Source organism: Episyrphus balteatus, chromosome 1 (genome assembly GCF_945859705.1).
Source record: "Episyrphus balteatus chromosome 1, idEpiBalt1.1, whole genome shotgun sequence".
In the NCBI taxonomy this organism is placed as follows: Eukaryota; Metazoa; Arthropoda; class Insecta; order Diptera; family Syrphidae; genus Episyrphus; species Episyrphus balteatus.
In genome coordinates, this window is record NC_079134.1 from 176,064,053 (window position 1) to 176,084,191 (window position 20,139).

At 32.9% G+C, this 20,139-nt stretch overlaps 2 protein-coding genes across 5 annotated transcripts; one reads left to right on the forward strand and one right to left on the reverse strand.

Moving 5' to 3' along the window:
- Positions 1 to 3,506: 3,506 nt before the first annotated feature.
- LOC129906363 (BTB/POZ domain-containing adapter for CUL3-mediated RhoA degradation protein 3) lies at positions 3,507 to 8,344 on the forward strand. 4 transcript variants are annotated; one of them, XR_008770777.1, is made up of 4 exons: positions 3,507 to 3,922; positions 7,011 to 7,561; positions 7,610 to 7,826; positions 7,884 to 8,344. XR_008770777.1 is itself a non-coding variant. In XM_055982104.1 (3 exons), the coding sequence occupies exons 1-3, from the start codon at positions 3,757 to 3,759 to the stop codon at positions 7,730 to 7,732; spliced, it is 840 nt and encodes a 279-aa protein (XP_055838079.1). In that variant the 5' UTR covers positions 3,507 to 3,756; the 3' UTR covers positions 7,733 to 8,344. The 4 variants fall into 4 exon arrangements, 2 of the variants coding, with proteins under 2 accessions (XP_055838079.1, XP_055838080.1); XM_055982104.1 differs by having other exon boundaries at positions 7,610 to 8,344; XR_008770776.1 differs by having other exon boundaries at positions 3,509 to 3,922; positions 7,011 to 7,826; positions 7,884 to 8,342.
- Positions 8,345 to 9,864: 1,520 nt separating this feature from the next.
- On the reverse strand, positions 9,865 to 19,210 carry LOC129906357 (probable protein phosphatase CG10417). The gene is made up of 6 exons (XM_055982093.1): positions 18,553 to 19,210; positions 18,002 to 18,485; positions 15,339 to 15,881; positions 10,688 to 11,106; positions 10,433 to 10,630; positions 9,865 to 10,376 (listed from the first exon to the last, which is right to left on the reverse strand). Exons 1-6 carry the CDS (start codon positions 18,661 to 18,663, stop codon positions 9,969 to 9,971), a joined length of 2,163 nt encoding a protein of 720 aa, XP_055838068.1. The 5' UTR covers positions 18,664 to 19,210; the 3' UTR covers positions 9,865 to 9,968.
- Between the last annotated feature and the right edge of the window lie 929 nt (positions 19,211 to 20,139).

Here is a 20,139-nt window from a genome sequence, read left to right on the forward strand (position 1 = left end):
TATCTTCGAAACAGAAGAAATGTAAAGTGTATATACAAGTGCGCATGAACGCTGTTCTGGGAGTCAACATTACAAATTCAAATACCAAGGAGTGGTATTTGCAACTTTTGCAGTACAACCTTATTTTTAGCTATCAAAATAAGGCCATTTTCAAATATATAAGAGGTGTACATCTATACAAAGGAAAAATTGTAATTTGTGAGCTCTATTCTATGATCCAATTCCATGTGAATTTAAAAAAAGAATAAGTAGGTATTTAAAAAATAGTTTTTTTTATCTATCGGATAAGTCTGAATCCAGCCCCAGATTCTACAAAGTGATGGGTAAATACAAAGGCCCTGAAAAAACACACGGACGTGGAAATTAATCTTTTTTATGAGTTATTTATGAGATATGTCAAAGAGTGGAAAAGAAATGCGATATGAAAAGTGATTCAAAGTAAACGAATTCATTGCATTATATAAGTAAAAGCCTGATAAAAAGTTAAAGTTTAGTTTTTTAGTACTGTCCCAGTGTCAGTCGGTTTCTATTGTCTTTTAAAAAGATTCTATGATTAAAAATATCAAAAAATAAGTTTTTAATCAAGAAATAAATTAATGAAAAATGAAAAAACCGTTATCACAACTCTTTGAATCAAGAAAACCGTGAATACTCTCCACATAACCTGGAATTTTTCACTACAGCTGCGTACTGAAAAATGTAAATTATATATAATTTTTTTGTTCATACGGTGACTTAACTACATTAGCCACTTTTTGCAAAAGTACAAAAGTTAAAACTTATTTTTTGATGTTTTTTTATGAATTTTTTGATTCAGCCTAGTACGCAGATCGGGAAAAATTTTATTTCTCATACAAATTTTTTCTCGAGACAAATTTTGTCTTGAATATTTTTCCGAGCAGTACGCAGTTCACGCGCAATGTTTAAATATTTGGAGCCACTGAAAAAGTCTCCACTTAATTTTGCTCAGACAGATAATGTTCGAAGCATTATTCTGCTGGCAAAATTGTGACAAGAAAAAAAAATAAAACGAAATTGAAAAAAATTCAAACAAAATAAAAATAATAAAATTCTTGGAAAGTGAATACGAAATAATGTCGTTTTCTATTGACGAGATTCAGAATCAAGCCAGAACTATAATTGTCGGATCGTCGGATGAAAACGGAGGGGAACAGCGCTCGCAACCGCACTCGACGGATGAAAACTTGTCGAAAATACAAAGAAAACAACAACAATTGACAGTAGCTTCCGACTCCATCCGCCAATTATGGTTCTGGCTTCAGATTTGTGAATCTGACAGCTGAAAGAGGGGGTGAAGAGGAGAAAAATCTCAGATTTCATGAGATTCAAAAAAATGAATCTGATGTCGTTTTCTATTGACTTTTGAGACTTTTGTGTAAAAATCTCAGATTTTCCACTGCAAACAGAATATGAAATCTAGTTTTTAAATTGTGTACGAAATCTGTGAGTATAAAAAAATTAAACAACAACAAATGTTCAGACAAATGTCAAACAGAGAAGTATGTGTGAAAATGCGTGTGTTTGTATGCGTGAATCTTCATAAAAATCCAGTTTTAGAATTTTGAATCTCAGATTCATTTTTTGAATCTCAAGCCGCAAATAGATCATGAAATTTGAGATTTTTCTACTACTTCCTTTCTAGATTTCATATTCTATTTGTAGTGGAAAATCTGAGATTTTTACACAAAAATAGAAAACGACATAAATAAAACTCAGAATCGAATAAAAAAAAATAAAAATTCAATTTAATTTGAAAGAAGAAAAAAATTGTAAATTGATAGAAATTACTTCATTTTTCCAACTTCAAAATTTTGCGTGGGATACAAAAATGTATTGCAGAGATTAAAATTGTATAGATAAAATTTGTTTTTTCCCGATCTGCGTACTAGGCTTTAAGTCTAGTACGCTGCATCATGATGCTGTTGCGAAACGAAAATTTTTCAAGTCTCCCAAATCGATAACAAAAATTATAACGAACAAATATCATCGAGTATTCTGTCAAAGTCAAAATAAAAATATTCAAAATTAATTTAAAATCAAGAAAAATCAACAGAAAATAATTTTAAAAGCAAGAAATAAATGAATTTAAAGTGATAAAACCGTCAACGCATTGCTCTTGGAGTCAAGAAAAATGCATAGGACAGTAAAAAGTAAGTGACAAATGAGTGAAAACTCTCCAATTTTTCGCTAGAAAAATTTGAACGAAATTTTCCATACAAAATTTCGTTAACGAAATCTTGAACGAAATTAATTTTGTTTTATTTTTGCTTTAAAACTTGTTTTCTGATGTTTTTTCTTGAATTTTTTGATTTGTAATTTTATTATTTTTACCTTGCTATAATACCCGGTGGTATTTTTTCGTTACAATGTCCGCTGTTGACTTTGGAGACTTCAAATTTTTTCGTTTTGCATCAGCAGCGTACTAGGCTTTATGGTGGATATACGTAGAGAGTAGATAAAAATGCAAAGATCTTCATAAATGCATATTATACGTCTGCATGCAGAAAAAATAAAGGGGGATAGATATAATACCTGAAATCCGTACGTATGAAGGAGAGGCATTAGGTGTGTTTTTTATTACCACCGGTCTTAACTGGTTAAAAAAAAACGCCTCGGGGCTTAGCGAGAAAAATTGGCAGCACTGCATACTAAATGCTCCGAAATCAGCTGACACAAAAAAATATAAAGTTGTCATATTTTTCGCTTTTGGGGTTTCTTGTGTGTTTTTTCAAAAAAAAAGTTTAACTAACTATTAAATAAATATTTAAAATAGTAATTGTCATTCCAAACATCAGTTTTGATGTTTTTAAACAAATTCTAAACAATTTACGAAGAAGTTAATTTGGTAGCACAGATTTAAATCTGTTGAAAAAGTTAAGCCCAGAGAATTCTCCGGACTTAACAACTAAGCCCAAGGGACTAAATTGTTGTTGTATTTAACATGTAAATTGCTTAGCCCCGACCGCGTTTTTTTTTGTCCAGTTAAGACCGGTGGTAATAAAAAACACACCTATTGATGAAGACGAACATGTTCGTTTTCGCCATAATCTTCCTATAATCTGCATTTGTGAAGATCTCAGCATTTTCATCTACTCTCTCTATCCAACATCTGTGGTTCTTAAATACTGTGATACTGTGTCTCCTTTCAATGCAGAACTGGAAGAGCAGACGTATCTATAGCTGCGTTCCTTTGGAAATATTCATCTACTTTTTAGTACTTAAAGCTGCTTTGAACTACTTTTTCAGTATAGCAAAGTAGATCAAAGTAGTTTTAAGTACTGAAAAGTAGATAAATATTTCCAAAGGGACGCAGCTTATGTAAATCTAGCATAACCTGCATTTAAAATAAACAAAAAAAAACTCAAAAACAAATACATTTAGAATTTGCCCATCAAAATGCTAAGTAAACAAAAATACCTTCATCTTGTTTTTCCATTTTTGACATTTGCAAGTTTGAGAAGCTCTGTTTAATTCCATCTGTCATTTGCCCGTTTACGTCCTAGAATTTAATTTTTTTTCCATACAGAATACATACAAAAACGAAGAAAAAACTACAAACAAAATTTAAGAATTAAACACATTTTAATGATAAATTGTTATTAAACAAAATTAAATATAAAACCTTAATAATCTCTATTAAATTGAATGATAAGTGCATCAGCAGCAAATTGCTGATTTAACTTGATATACAGCCACAAAATTGAGGGCACTAGCAGTGGTCTTATAGCTAGCGATATGTCTGGCGATCAAAAAACCCTTCTCAAGGGTCATCCTTCGCAATATGTAAAATTGAATGTGGGAGGTCGTTTGTTCTATACAACAATTGGCACTCTCACCAAACATGACACAATGTTGAGTGCAATGTTTAGTGGTCGAATGGAAGTTCTTACAGATTCAGAGGGTAAGTTAAAAGTCGAGTGGGCGTGGGTGTCAATGATGGGCAAATCAAATAATATCAATCACTTATCAATATTTGATGGTTTTGTGACTCATTTAAATTTTGATTCTCTTCTAAAATAAATTTCATTCAAATTTCCATTCTTGATCTAAACTATCTTCCTGTGTGCATACTTCAAACTTCTAGACTTTTCCCACACTGAACACTGAAAAAGATAAACCTCTTTTCTAGATTCGGTAATGATCTCAAGATATTCCAAGAGAAGTAATGAAATGCGTTGAGATTCATGCGTAGCGTTGAGGGTCATCGCCACCCCAGCGCATACTCCCAAATATTCAGCTAAAAATGCAACACTATCTGTGAAGACCAGATCATAGGCCCCAATTTCAGCTCACGGCTGTTCTAATATTCGTTCGAATTTAAAAGCAGTAACGAAAATTAAATCCGTATTGAATTGAAAACGATTGTATTGATTTCCATTCCACTTTTTTGTTGGAAAATTTGGTTTTCCCGTAGCAAATTGTTACAAGGATTGAAAACGGTAAAAATTTGTCGGATTGTAGGTCCTTTCGTTTTTCCAAACACCCATGAATTCGAAAAATGATGTTTAAAATCCTACATACAAAATTAATATAAATGAATTAAAATAATGACAGTTATAAATAACATTTTTATCATTTGTATTTAATGAGAGAAATTAATAATCATTTTTAACAAAAAAAAAAAAAACAAAACCGACTCCCATGGATCAAAACTGGCTTTTATCTTATTTCTAATAGTTTCTATGGCCAGAACTGAACGAAATTGAAATGGGACCACACTGCAACCACCAGCTTTCCACTACAAAAAGAATTAGGTACCAAAATTGGTTCACTCAGTCCAAAAGTATGAGGTAACAAACACAAAAAAAAAAAATACAGACGAATTGAATACCTCCTCCTTTTTAGAAGTCGGTAAAAAGAGGTGCATTTTAGCCTGTTTTTATTAGAGCCTAAATGAGATATTTTCTCAAATTATCTCATTTCGAATGTCAAATTCTATAGAAAAAAAATTGATTTTGAAATCTGAACTGACCTCATTTGGGCTCAAGAGATTACACAGAGCTTCGTCAATCAAGCCTGCGCTACTAAATAACTATTCCCCACCAACACTGCCTTATGGAGTGGGTAGAAATTGTGGTAAAAGTCTTCACTAGCACTGACTTTTTTTGACCGGAAAGAAAGATACATATATTCTATTAATAGAGATAATTTGAGCTCTAGTGAAAACGGGCTATAAAATTACCTAAGAGTTTTGCATTTTTTCTGTGTTTTGCCTAAAAAAATCAGTCACAGATCATTAGACGATGTGACTCCCATTGGTACGCGCCATTCGCCGGCTCCACCCAACTTTTTTCTTGTCGCAACTTCTTTGCATCCGCATTGATTATTGCAGAGGCGGATACGGATGTCCCAATTCATTCGGAAGTTCCGCATTTGCGGATGCGAATAATCGCAACTTCCCTAGTTCAAATACGGAATTTGGAACAGCTAAAATTTGAAAACGGGAGAAAATAGAATTCGAACGGAAATCAGAACAGCCGTGTATTTCAAATATTTATCCCCTATTTTCAAGTTCTATTCATCATGTCACCTTATCAGGTTTAATAAAAAATGGCCCTTATTGCGAGTGTCGTTCAACTTTCGATGTGATAAAAGTCGATGGAATCGATAAATATCTGTTTTGATATTGTGTATCTCTTTCGACAAAAATATTTGCTAATATGAACTATGAAATTTGAATCGATATCAAAATTGTAAACGAAAAAGATCGAACGATAAAACAAAAAATTTAGTTCACCAAAAAATTTCACAGCACCAAAACTCATTTTTGACAAAAGTCGTCTATCGATACACAAACGACACTCGAAATAAAGGCTAATATTTGTTATAAAAACTATAACGGTCTAGCTAGACCAGGTCCTAGCACTGGCACTTGATCCTAACTATACCTTCCATCGATACATCCTAAGAATGTATTACGCGACATTTCGAAAATTGTTCAGGAAACGAAGAAAACAATATTTTAGTGAGGAAACTTATCTGTTGGTCGGATTTCCATGCAAATTCGTTTTTTTTTTTTAAGGAACACCTTAGAATCAACGAATTATGTTTAGAAATTTAGAGATTTACTTTAAAATGGCACTCAAACGTTGGTGCATATTTAACCCTCTGTAGGCAAGTAGGCACACCTCTTTTTGTGACGTGATAGGCACACGGGTGCGAATTTGACTTCTACTTTTTTATGTCGGTAGAAGGATATGAAATTCATGTAGAATTAGAGGAATTCGAATATTGTATTCACACTTCCGAAAAAATATATTGTCACCATTATAAAGAGACTTTTTTGCACCTACTTTTTTAAAAAATTGATATTTTTTTTTTTTGCCGTGCCAAATTTGGACCTGTGTGTCCACAGAGGGTTAACTATAAATGCATATTTTTTAAAATAAATGCATGTTTTTCGTTCATATTTTTCCAAAAATTGGCGAAAATAACGAAATTACACGCTTGAAATATTTTACCAAAAGTGACTGAACGTCAATTGAAAAAAAAAGTCAAAAACTTAAGCAAATACTGTGCAAATTCGACAAACCACCGTTTTCCAAACTCATAAAAAATTAACTCCAACACGATGAAATGATAAATTGGATTATAATAGAAAATTTTGGGCTTATTTATTTTTTTTTAAAGCAAACCTCAATATTTCAAAGTTACATCTTTGAACTTGGAAATGGTTTCGTATATAGATTTTCATAAAAGTAAAGTAAATTGTTTTTATAATTTTAAAGAAATATTGATACCACATGATTTTAAAGTCATGTGGTTTTAAATGCATATTTTTCGTTTTAAAGTGCATGAAAATCCTATCCCTACGAAAAGGAAGTCCAATCTTTTTTCATGCTTTTTGTATTTTTTAGGGGAAGGTTTAGGTAAAATGAAATCTTATATATATTACATACATTACATTTTTTTTCCAGAAAAATTCTCTGTGGATAAAATATCGTAGAATTGAATTAATCAATACAATAATATTTTTTTTTTGTTTGAAGGTTGGATACTAGTTGACCGTTGTGGTTCCCATTTTGGCACCATACTCAATTACCTCCGAGATGGAACAGTGCCACTTCCAGAATCACACAAAGAAATAGCCGAACTCTTAGCCGAAGCCAAGTACTACTGCATAACCGATTTAGCCATGTCCTGTGAGCGTGCCCTCTTGAGCAACCAAGAACCCAAGCCCATTTGTCGCATCCCGCTGATCACTTCCCAAAAAGAAGAACAACTCCTGATAAGTTCATCAGCCAAGCCAGTAGTCATACTACTGGTCAACCGCCACAACAACAAATATTCCTACACAAGCACTTCGGATGACAATTTGCTCAAGAACATCGAACTGTTTGACAAGCTCTCTCTGCGTTTCAGTGTTCGCATCCTCTTCATCAAGGACGTCATTGGCTCGAGCGAAATATGTTGTTGGTCATTCTACGGTCATGGCAAGAAAGTTGCCGAAGTCTGCTGTACATCGATAGTCTATGCCACCGACCGAAAGCACACCAAAGTTGAATTCCCTGAGGCCCGCATCTATGAGGAAACATTGCAGGTATTGCTCTATGAAAATCGGAATGCACCTGATCAAGAATTGTTGCAGGCGACGTCATCGTCTCGCGGTGGTGTTGGTGGTTCCGGCATGCAACAGTATACCAGTGACGAGGAAGAAGAACGCACTCATTTGGCACGACTGCGCTCCAATAAACGCAACAATCCCACATGATTTGCAAATCAGCTTAAGGTGGGACCCCAAGCTAAGGCGACAAGTCCTCACCATAATTAAACTGCACTACCGGTGGCTAACTACTGCCAAAGAAGTGAGCGCAATTTTCAAAACAAAAAATCAGAATTAATCAAATCCATATAATTTGCAGTTGTGTAGCAAAACAAAAAAAAGAAAAGATAAAATTAACGATAAAATTGAAGAGAATCAACGAAAGCCATTTCCCAAGTTTCAAATGCTTTTGATAAGAATTTATTCTCCCGAATGCCCCCACTCGATTCCGAACACGATGACCTACACATTTTAAAAATTCTATTATTTATTTTCTTTTTCCCAACTTATTGTTTAAATACGAAAGAGAGTTCTCTGATTGAGTACGAGAGAAAAGAAGAAAAAAAAAAAAACTGACTGAAATATTGGACAACTTGTTTTTTTTTTTTTTTTATTTGTTTATCCGTAGATGATAATTATTTTTATATATTAATTTCACTTGATGTATTAAAGTTTGCATTATTAAAAATAAACACCCTGCCTATATTGTGTGTGTGTTAATGCGGATTTATCTTAAACTGTTAAATTATTTTTTTATTGTAATAAATGTACGAGTATTGTATTCATTTTATAATTGTTTTAATTGCTGAGCTTTTGAGTGGATTCTGATTAAACATCGAGAAGAGAATTTGTCTTCTGAGAAACGTTCTATCCGTCGATTTTCGTGCCAGTGAAGGCTTCTGGATCCTTTTGGACGCTTCTGGATGTCGAATCGACAGCTACATATAAATCATAAACTTGTATAAGGGTCAGAAAAATAAATTCAAAAGCCCTTAGTAATAGACCCATATTTAGCGAAAACTCAATTTTAACAAAAAATAAAACAGATCTCTGAAGCTGAAAAATTGTGTTGAAACAATATAGAACCTACTTTCAATTATGATAAGACTAAAAAGTAAAAAATAAAATACATAAAAAAAACTAAAAATACGCTTTTATCACGCACTAAAAACTATAAAATAAAAAAATATGATGAGAAAAATCTATCGGGAAGAAAATTGCAATTGGAAAATTTGATGATAGCAAAATTTTTGAAATCCCTAATAAACACGGTATCAAACGAACTATTGACAATAGATCTCGAATTTATAGCAAGGCCACAGTTTACCAAAAATTTTGACAGTCGACCACGGTATTCCGATTCATTTATTTTGTTGATAAATAGGTATCGTGTTAATATTTGACAACCGTAATATACCCCTTGAATACAATGGTGTAGCTGTGGCTGTAGTTTGTAGCGCAAATTGAAGAATTCTCAACTTTTTGCTTAGCTGCCGCCAACTTTTGTTGTTGTTTCCCTCAGTAAAATTTTGACAGTACCACAAGCTACACCATTGTATTCAGCCAGTTATCCAATTGATAATGAAGTAAACGATTGTCACGACAAAGCGATTAGGTAAAACGAAAACGTCGCCACACGAAACCGAGAGGGCAGACGCATCAATATTTTTTATTTATTATTACACCTGAAACGAAAGTCAAACGATAGGCAAATTGCAGTCGTAAAGATTAACGAGTATCGTTGAAATAAGAAGATTATCGTATTGGGTAATCGCGTTTGAGCGATAACGAAGTAGATTAAACGACAATCGTTTTACAAAATAGAGCCCTAGAGTCGTCGACAATCCAACAACATAATTTTAAACAATAAAACGCTTATTTATTTGTATTTAAATATAATGTATTTAAATTTATTGATATCTTCTACAAGGTTTCTCTTTTTCGATTAATAATGTCAACTTGTCTTTAAAAAAAAAACAAAAAAAAAATGTAAAACATTCACCTTTGCATTTACATTTAAATCAAAGGAATGATTTCGATTTGACATCATTTTTGTTTGGAATTACATAAAAACTTACAACAAAAAAGAAAGAAATAAACCAAAATTAAATACACAAGGGAACATTTTCGACATTAATGTATGTATATAATATGTATGTTAACTGCTAAATTTAATTAACAAAAAAAAAAATAAAGAACGTTTACTTTATAGAAACGTTGATATAAGTGATGAGAAACACGGAGATACCAAACTACTACGCTTAGCAAAGTTACATACAATTGTTTTTTTGTTTTGTTTGTTTTGTTTAATGTTTCTTTTTTTTTTCTTGTTTTTGTATCGCCCTCTCTCAGTTGCATTGCGATGATGAATGCGTCTACTTGGTTTTTGTGAATTTTCTATCGTTTACGTCGTTGAAGATGTAGAGCCTGTGGTCGACGCTGCAGCAGTTGATGATGTTGCCGCCGATGAAGTGGATGAAGATGTGGATGACGATGTTCCACTATCGCATTCTGCTACATTAGAAGCTGCAGCCTCGTCCTCAGTCTTCAAGCGTTTATTTGAGTTCTCCGAATCACAAGTGTTGTCGGCTGATGATGGAGAGGCAGAACGTTTCAGTGATTGCTGGAGACTCACATCGGCTGCATCTGATTCGGCAATCTGTTTGGCCAACAATACTGGCTCTGTTTCTTCTTCCTTGAGTTTTGTGGGCATGCCAAGGAGCTGATCCTTGAAGCGAACAATAACGGCGGTCATATTGTCACACCCGGTTCCATCGCCCAAAGTATTTGGAGCAAGACATTTATCAAAGAGCTGTAAATGTTTGAATTGTATAAATTTTCTTTTTATTAATCAATCATTCAACTCACCTCTTCGCAGACTTCTGAAACCTTTTTGTTTGCATCTTGGAGTCTCTCGCGCACAAACTGTACCACTTCTTCACTGGACATGAAATTCCAAATTCCGTCGCAAGCGAGAATCATAAATTCATCGTCTTTGTCTATGATCAACTTCTTAACATCTGGTAATGCTGAGATCATTTGTTCCTCGGGCAAAAGATCCGAGTTCTAAAAAATACTCTTTGTTATATCTAATAAAACTTTAAATAGTTAGTTAGTACAAACCATCTTATAAGCATGGTCACCGATAGCACGGGATAAATTGAGGCCGCCATTGACTCGTCCATCGAGGGTAACTCTTCCTCCGGCCTTCGTAATACGATTACTTTCTAGCTCATCCTCTGGTTTGTGATCTAAGCTCATTTCTATGGCTTTACCCTTGCGACAGACCACACAGCGGGAGTCACCAGCATTGGCAACGTACAAGTCGCGACCATGGAGCAATGCAACTACTGCAGTGCATCCACTATCTTTGCCAGGCTCTTCAATCATATTCGCGCAAAACTTTTCATTTGCCAACGCATCTTCCTCATCATCCTCGTCTTCTTCTTCCTCATCCTCCTCCTCATCTTCCTCGTCATCTTCATCGTCAGAGCCAAAACCAACTCCTCGAGTTTCTTCATCGGTGCTAGAGTTTTCTTCCGCTAAGAAACAAAATTATATAAATGTTAGAATTCAATATAAGTTCAAGTGACCTCAACTCCAAAAATTTTATAAAGCAAATGTTAGAATACTAATTTGTTTTTTTTTCTCACTTTACGTTTAAATACTGTAATATTCAATTTGAATAAGTAAAAAATTACTTTTTTTGGAAACTATATGAGTCTTTAAATTAAATAAAAGATAAAGAATTTTCTTATACTCATATATTATATGTTGTTTATTTAACAAACGTTTTCGGGAATTCTTCCCATCTTCAGGTTCAAGCAAATAATAAATATTTTAAATATTTTAAATTTAAATTTACATAAAAATCAATTTCTCAAATCTCTTAAATTTAAAAAATTAAAGTAATTTTTAAAAAATATCAAATAAGAATGTATGAATTTTAATTTGGTTTTAATATAAAATAAGATAAATGAATAAATGCGTTTTAGAATTTTGTCTCAAATATGTCTTTAGTTGTAAAGGGTTTCAAAAATGCATGTAAGGAAGATCGTTCAAATAATTTGTTTTTATTCATATTATTTGTACGATGAATATATATTTCTTCGTATGCATTTAATAATTTTGGGTTATTTATTTGTTTTAATAACCGAAAACCTGCTAGGTTATGATTATTGCTAATCATGTGATCAGCTGGTGTTGATTGGTCAACTATTTTAGAGTGGATAGATTTGTAATGTTCTGACCATCTTATTTTAGCCGTTCTTCTCGTTTGACCAATGTAAACTTCATTACAATCTTGACAAATAACGGAATAAATTCCAGATTTGTCAAGAGTGTCAGTCTTGTCTTTTACAGTGCCAATCAAAGTTTTTACTTTATTACCAGTACTGTTCGGTGATAATTTAATTGAATAATTATTAAGCACTTTTATCAAAGAATATGTCAACCCTTCTACAAACGTACCACCCATGTAAGTGATAGCTTTTTCTTTATTAGATACTAAAGTTGTTAAGTCTCTCAACTCCTTTTTTCTCATATGTTTTTTCAATAAAGAATTGACAATTTGTATGCTATAACCATTTATTGTAGCTATTCTATGAATAGTGTCCACTTCTTTGATGAAATTGTTTTTGCTAAGAGGAACATGAACAGCACGGTAACAATAAGAATTAAATGCTGCAAACTTTGTTTGGTTTGGGTGGTAAGAACTTGATGGAATACATCTATCAGTATTTGTTGGTTTTCGATAAATATCAAACTCAATATAACTCTCAACTCTTTTTACCATAAGGTCTAAAAATGGTAGACAAAAATTGACTTCTGTTTCAAATGTGAATTTTATTATACCATGCTTTTGCAGCAAATTGTTTCATGGCTGAATTTGAGACAAAAGCCAAGCAAAATTGCCCTGACTTTCCATTTTTATGGGTTAGATATGTTGATGACACTTATATCATCATTCATAAAGACAAACTCAATGTATTTCTCGATTTTTTGAACAATGTTATGCATGGTATAATAAAATTCACATTTGAAACAGAAGTCAATTTTTGTCTACCATTTTTAGACCTTATGGTAAAAAGAGTTGAGAGTTATATTGAGTTTGATATTTATCGAAAACCAACAAATACTGATAGATGTATTCCATCAAGTTCTTACCACCCAAACCAAACAAAGTTTGCAGCATTTAATTCTTATTGTTACCGTGCTGTTCATGTTCCTCTTAGCAAAAACAATTTCATCAAAGAAGTGGACACTATTCATAGAATAGCTACAATAAATGGTTATAGCATACAAATTGTCAATTCTTTATTGAAAAAACATATGAGAAAAAAGGAGTTGAGAGACTTAACAACTTTAGTATCTAATAAAGAAAAAGCTATCACTTACATGGGTGGTACGTTTGTAGAAGGGTTGACATATTCTTTGATAAAAGTGCTTAATAATTATTCAATTAAATTATCACCGAACAGTACTGGTAATAAAGTAAAAACTTTGATTGGCACTGTAAAAGACAAGACTGACACTCTTGACAAATCTGGAATTTATTCCGTTATTTGTCAAGATTGTAATGAAGTTTACATTGGTCAAACGAGAAGAACGGCTAAAATAAGATGGTCAGAACATTACAAATCTATCCACTCTAAAATAGTTGACCAATCAACACCAGCTGATCACATGATTAGCAATAATCATAACCTAGCAGGTTTTCGGTTATTAAAACAAATAAATAACCCAAAATTATTAAATGCATACGAAGAAATATATATTCATCGTACAAATAATATGAATAAAAACAAATTATTTGAACGATCTTCCTTACATGCATTTTTGAAACCCTTTACAACTAAAGACATATTTGAGACAAAATTCTAAAACGCATTTATTCATTTATCTTATTTTATATTAAAACCAAATTAAAATTCATACATTCTTATTTGATATTTTTTAAAAATTACTTTAATTTTTTAAATTTAAGAGATTTGAGAAATTGATTTTTATGTAAATTTAAATTTAAAATATTTAAAATATTTATTATTTGCTTGAACCTGAAGATGGGAAGAATTCCCGAAAACGTTTGTTAAATAAACAACATATAATATATGAGTATAAGAAAATTCTTTATCTTTTATTTAATTACTGTAATATTCATTTTAATGTTATCTTTGATTATAGTTTCAATGTTCGATTCGATTTCGAACAATAATCATCGTTTTAACAGGTTAACGAAAACAAACAACAACATCTAATAAAGTCCATCAAAACCATTGTAAGACCGTGACCACGAAGTTTGCAAGATTTACAATACAACAATAACTTAAAATCTAATATCTAGCTATGGTTGAACATATGCATGGTCAAAAAATCATGAGGTTGCAGTGCATCCAACGGTATTTAAATGAATAATACTGTACCATACATTCCTGAAATGAATGCTATTTCTGAACGAATGCATCGCACTGTTGTGGAAAAGGCAAACACAACTGGTTTAAGAGCCCCCGCACACTACAAACTTTCTATGGCCTGATAGTTTAGTAGGTCTCTTATTCAATATGAAAATTTATGAAAGTGCGCACACTACAACGATTTGTTTGATCGAAAAAAAGTTTGTTTTGCTACACAATTGTCATTTTTGGACTGAAGCAGTTATGAATGCAAATTACGTAAAGAATCGGTCACCAACAAGTGCCATTGGCACGGAAAATATTTAATTTATTTTATTGCAGCACATGTTTTATAGATATATTTCTATTTCAGGATTGAATATGTCCACTCAAAAAAGACAGTACATTACACTCATCTGGAAAACATTTTTTTTTTTTTAGTTTGCTTTAGTAGTCAGCAGAGCAATTTCCAGTATTCAAGTAAATCTGTCTTCTACAAAAATTGTCGTGCGTATATTTCTCAAAAACTCGGTATTTTTATTATACAAAAATTACTGCTTACACAAATAACAAATTCTTTATTTATTGAAAAATTAAATAAATATGTTTGAATAGTATTTTTACTATTTTGCATCTACATAATACTAATCTACATAGGCTTCATATGTTTTTATAACTTAAACCTAACAATGACTTAACTTAATGAATAATGACTTAACTTAAAAATGAATCCTCTCGCTTTTTCTTTTATGTTCATCTGTACTCTCCCTAATAAAACCCCAAATATAATCTCCCATCATACTATCCTATGGAATATAAATAAATGGAATGTTTTTGGAGAAGAATAAAAAAAGAAGTGCCAAAGAAGAACGGTTACTCTCTTATCTTCATTTGAATCAGGCGAAAAATATAATTAGAACGAGATATTTAGTTTGCACCGGGTCTTTGTTTTTGGTTACCACATAACTCACGTATTTTTGATCATAGAAACAAAGTAGTATAGCAATCTTGTAGAAAATTTTTCCTAACACTAATTCCGCTTAACTTTATCGTTCAAAAGTTACAGTGCATTTTCTTTAAAAATGAGTTTTTATTTCCTTGTATTCATCATAACTTTTTTCTTATAATTTAAGTCGAATAAAAAGCTTTAGCAAATATTTTTGTCGACCTGTGTTATTTTTGACAGTGACCATAATGAATCAAGCACCACTAACTAACGATTTTCGTCGTAGTAACGAACTTAGAAGTTACGATGACAGATGCTAGAAAGCGTGTTGATTGGCCTAACCGAAAGAAAACTATTGATGATGATTTATCATCCTTCTTTAAAAATTGTACATAAACTGTGTGCAACAGAGATGAATGATTAAATGACAACTCACCTTGAAAATCTGCATCACTATCGCAGGAGCTATCATCATCCATATCCGTAGAGGAGATGCCAGAATTGGCAATTTTTTTTGCAGCACGATTGAGTGCAACTGCAGGGCATTTTTCGCTCGACGTGGCTGGTGAAGCATCGCAAGCTTGCGAAGGTGATGACACTTCTCCATTTTGTTGCTTAACGCTCGATGCAACAGGTGATGCTTCATTGGATGCTGCTGCATCCGAAGAAGAAACTCCTTCGGATGCCACTGGCTTGCCAGAAGTGACACTACCATTTTGAATGGATTCCTTGGCGGCGGCTGCGGCCACTTTCACACTGCTATCTGGACTACAAGTAACTGTAGTCGATCCATTAGCCGTAATGGAGGCTTTTTTATCGCTTGATTCTTTGATCTGATTCGAGCTGCTGCTGCTAACTGTGGAATCAACATCAACTTCCATTTTGGAGTTCTGAGGAGATGTTGTGGTGGTGGTGGTGGTGGTGGTTTCTGGTGTTTCTTCTTCTTCTTTAGCTTTTGATGAGCATGAAGCTGATTCATCTAAAAAAATAAAGTAAAAAGATTAGGAATACTCTGAGACTGTTGGGTAAAGTGTCCCGTAATTTTATGATAATTTTTGTTTCTGCTCCTATTTCATCGAAAGAGTTATCAAAAGTTGCGTATTAACGAGCAGCTTTTTATAATGATCTTACTTTTTTATTTAAATATAACTTTTCGGGCTTTCAGGGCCATTTGCTGAAGCGAAACTTAAACAATTTATCTGGAACATAAACTCTTATTCCCTACTTTTTCATCTGCGTAAAGTGTCACATAAGGATTTATGTAGAACTTAAATGCCTAAGTTTCGATTCAGCAAACGGGTCTAAAAGTCTTAAAATAGGGTATTTATATCATCGCTGGTAGAGGCCTAAAAGTTATTTCGAAATTAAAAAATAAGTCTTCCCTCAGAGTCTTCTCTTCAATACGCAACTTTTGAGACCTCTTACGATTAAATAGACCCGTAAATTTAATTTTTTTGTAGAGTTCAAACTTTAAAGCAGATCTTTTAATACCCTTTTTGAATGGAAAAGCGTAAAAATAAATTCTTTTTACGAGTTTATTTAATCGTAAAATGTCTCAAAAGTGGCGTATTGAGGAGAAGACTCTGAAGGTATACTTACTTTTTAATTTCGAGATAAATTTTGGGCATCTATAAGCGATTATATAAATACCCTATTTTTATAATTTAAAGACTTTTACGGCCAATTTCTTCACATTAGTCCTAAGCAAGCCTAGTACCCAGTCTAGCTAGACAAGGTCCTAGCTCTGGTACTCGGTCCTAACAATAAGTTAGTACCTGAGCATTTCTTCACATTTATAGGACCTAAGAAATAATTCGTATAGAACTGGTATAACTGTCATATTGACAATATTTTGATGCTTGAAATATTTTATTTTGATATTTCAGCAGATTTTACAAAATATTAACAGACAAAACTAAGTCCATTAATGAAATTACCATTAAAATAATTTATTAAATATTGTGATAATTAAAGAACAAAGACAACAAGAAAAGAAGATAAATTCTATCAAGAACCTTCACAATCAAAAACGAAGAATGTCGTAGTTAATTCAATAACCTAGGAAAGCCACAGATAAACCAGTCGCCAACCCAAAGGAAAACCATATTAAAATAAGTAGTAAAAAAGACAGTTGCGGATGTTTATGTATATCTCAATAAAAATAATATTTTTGAAAACTGAATCTTTATTGTTTTGGTGCAGTTTTGTTTTATTGCAGTCATTAGGCGAATCGAATGAAGACAATTTTGATAGTAGTCTGCAATACTATTTGTAAATAGAATCTTCCTGCAAAGACATTTTGTGTTGAAAATTGGAAGATAGATGTCGGACGGCCATCACTGATACCTCTTCCCATAAAATAGTGCCGAAAGAATATATTTTGAGTGAAAATTGTCATTTATACTTTCATAAACTGTGGTTTTCCTATTGAAAATGGATAATCTTTTGCATTGCCAACAATTTTGTTTCATAATAATTTATTCAAAAACTGCATTGCTATTGCGATATACATACATAAAAAAAAATAAAAATTACAAAATTAGAATAAAAATCAATAGAAAAGTTAAAATCAAAAGACACCAAGGCTCAAAAATGATAATACAATATTTTAAAATAAATGCAAAAAATCAATTCGAATTTAGTAATATCGTCGCTAGACTGTCGATTTTAAGGTTCTAACTTTAACGAAGTCCCAAGTAAAATTCGGTACCAATTTTACAGTACTACGGCTTAGAACTGGTGTGAAGAAATAACTTGGTACCGATTTGAGTACTAACGATTGGTATAATAACCAGCTAGTGCCGAGTCCTAAGTAGTACTCAGGCCCAAATTGACAGGCTTTAGTACTTGGGTGATGAAATAAGTTGATACCGATTAGAGTACTAACTTTAGGACTAGGACCGGTACTAGCGCTAGGACTCTATGAAGAAATCGGCCGTTAAAGCCCGAAAAGTTATGGTCAAATTAAAAAGTAAGATAATTTATTAAAAGTTGCTAGTTTAAACGCAACTTTTGATACCTCTTTCGATGAAATACGAGCTAAAACAAACATCATCATAAAATGACGGGACACTCTACTGTTAAAGGAGACATCATTACCATTCTCTTGGCGTCTCCTTCCTCGCAAGAAAGGCGATTGTGGCTTAGAACCACTTGGTCCGTCGATAAGTTTCTTTATGCTGGGCATAGATGGAGCCACAGCTGCCGCCGGAGTAGCTACGCCTTTGTACTTCTCAAGTACAGCGTCTAGAGGCAAATTACCCTCTTCTCGCAATTCCGCGAGATTCTCGACTTCAGCGTCGTCGTCTTCGGCTCCCTCACTATCGTCCACGTCGACGTTTCTCTCTCCAGCCAAGATCTTTAAAATCTGGATGACATCGTCTTCCAAAAGTGTTGCATCGAAACCGAGGAATGCATTCTTTAAAGCGAGATCAAAGTCGCCGTTCTTATAGGCTTCGAGATTCTTCAAAAAGGCCGGCAGTTTGTCGGCGCAATGTGCGGCGACTTCGGCACCGCCATGGCCATCATAAACCGCAAAGAACGATGTGTTCTTGTCAAAATTAAGTATTGAATTGTGGGCATCCTGGGGACAGGTTAAAAAAAAAAAACTGAAGCAAAAAAACGAGATAAGGAAAAATTATAAAACTCACCTCTTGACTGTTCCGCCATCCTTGCATGGAACTAGCGCCAACCGAGAGGAAGTCACTCATTTCATCCGTGGAGAACTTTTCCACTTTTGGTTCGGATAAATAGGCTCCCATTGTTTCGCCGTCGTCGTCGTCGAAAATATATTCCACGAGCGGGAGAATGGTTTCTTCGTTTTATTACTTTTTTTTGTCAAAGTTTTTTTATTAATTTGGGAAAATTTTGTTCATCAATAGAGTTCACCACAAAAGCGGCGGACGACGTTCAAGGAATGCTTTCTCTTTCACACTTGAATGTCGTCAGTAAAAATGCCAACGGAGTGAACTAAAGACTAGAACAGTGCAGATATATGCAGCAAGATAGAGATTCCCACAAAAAAATGTATTTCCCACAAATTCTCACCACACGCTTTGTGATAGGGAGTCGCAGTTTTTTTTTTTTTCTTTCTTTTGCACCGAAAAAAAACTGTACAATTCTGATAGATACTGCTTTTTTATTTATTGTGATTATATTAATTGAATGTTAATTCGACACTTTTTGATAATGAAATATGAATTCTTTTGATAATTAATATGGTTAATTTATGTATTTTTTTTTAATTAGCATGCAAAAGCAAGTACACATTGACAGAACGCAAAGAGAAGAAATGCGCGAATGATGGCGAACGTTTTGGCAAAATTTTCAATTTGCCCATGTGTCTTTCTCGTTTTTGCTCATTTGCTTGACGTGGTTGGAAAAAAAGAACATCTTTTACCGGTGTTTGAGATTGTGGTTGTCTCTTTCACTCGCAGGTGAGATTGGAGGGTTGTCCCTTTCGTTGTGTGTCGCTTTCATTATAAAGATTTACACATTTACACTAGACTTGTTTGTTGGACATGGTGTGATAGAAGTCGGATGGGTAAGTAAAATAAAGATTCCCAAGTAATAATTTAGCTTGTATAAAGCTATTTTTTGGCTTGTATAACTCTGCTTCTAAACGAAGACGCAAGGCGCAGAAATTATATTTGAATTTCCTTTTGATTTTCGCTTCGGTGCATCGCGCGCTTCTACACCTTGTATATTTTATAAGACGCAAATTTGACAGCTATTTTTTTTTGTTTTATTTTGTTCATGTTTTCGTATGTAATTTTATTCAAAAATAAGCACCAAAATATACAAAAAAAAACTCCAGCGGTAGGGTTGCCAACTTTTTTAAGAAGGAATAGAGTATATTTGATTTCAGAATCGAAAAAAAAGAGTACATTTGAAAAAAGAAGAGTACCATTTATTTCAAGTCTTGAAAATGTATTTTTTTTTTTGCTTCTTACAGTACATAACAACTTTTTGATGTTTTTAAAATATGTGTATGACTAAACGTTCAAATTAAAAATTCATGTACATTAAGAGCTCTCTCTCTCTCAGTGAATGCTGAAGTGGAAAGAACAGATAGAATATGGCTTACAATTTTTGCAGTTATCAATATAATTCATCGAAATAAAAATATATAAGAAGGTTAACTCAATTTTAAATACCTTGATATTTTACAAGAAAAAATCGAATATTTAAAGGTCATAACAAAACAAAGTTAAAAAGAGAACAAAATTTGAATAAAA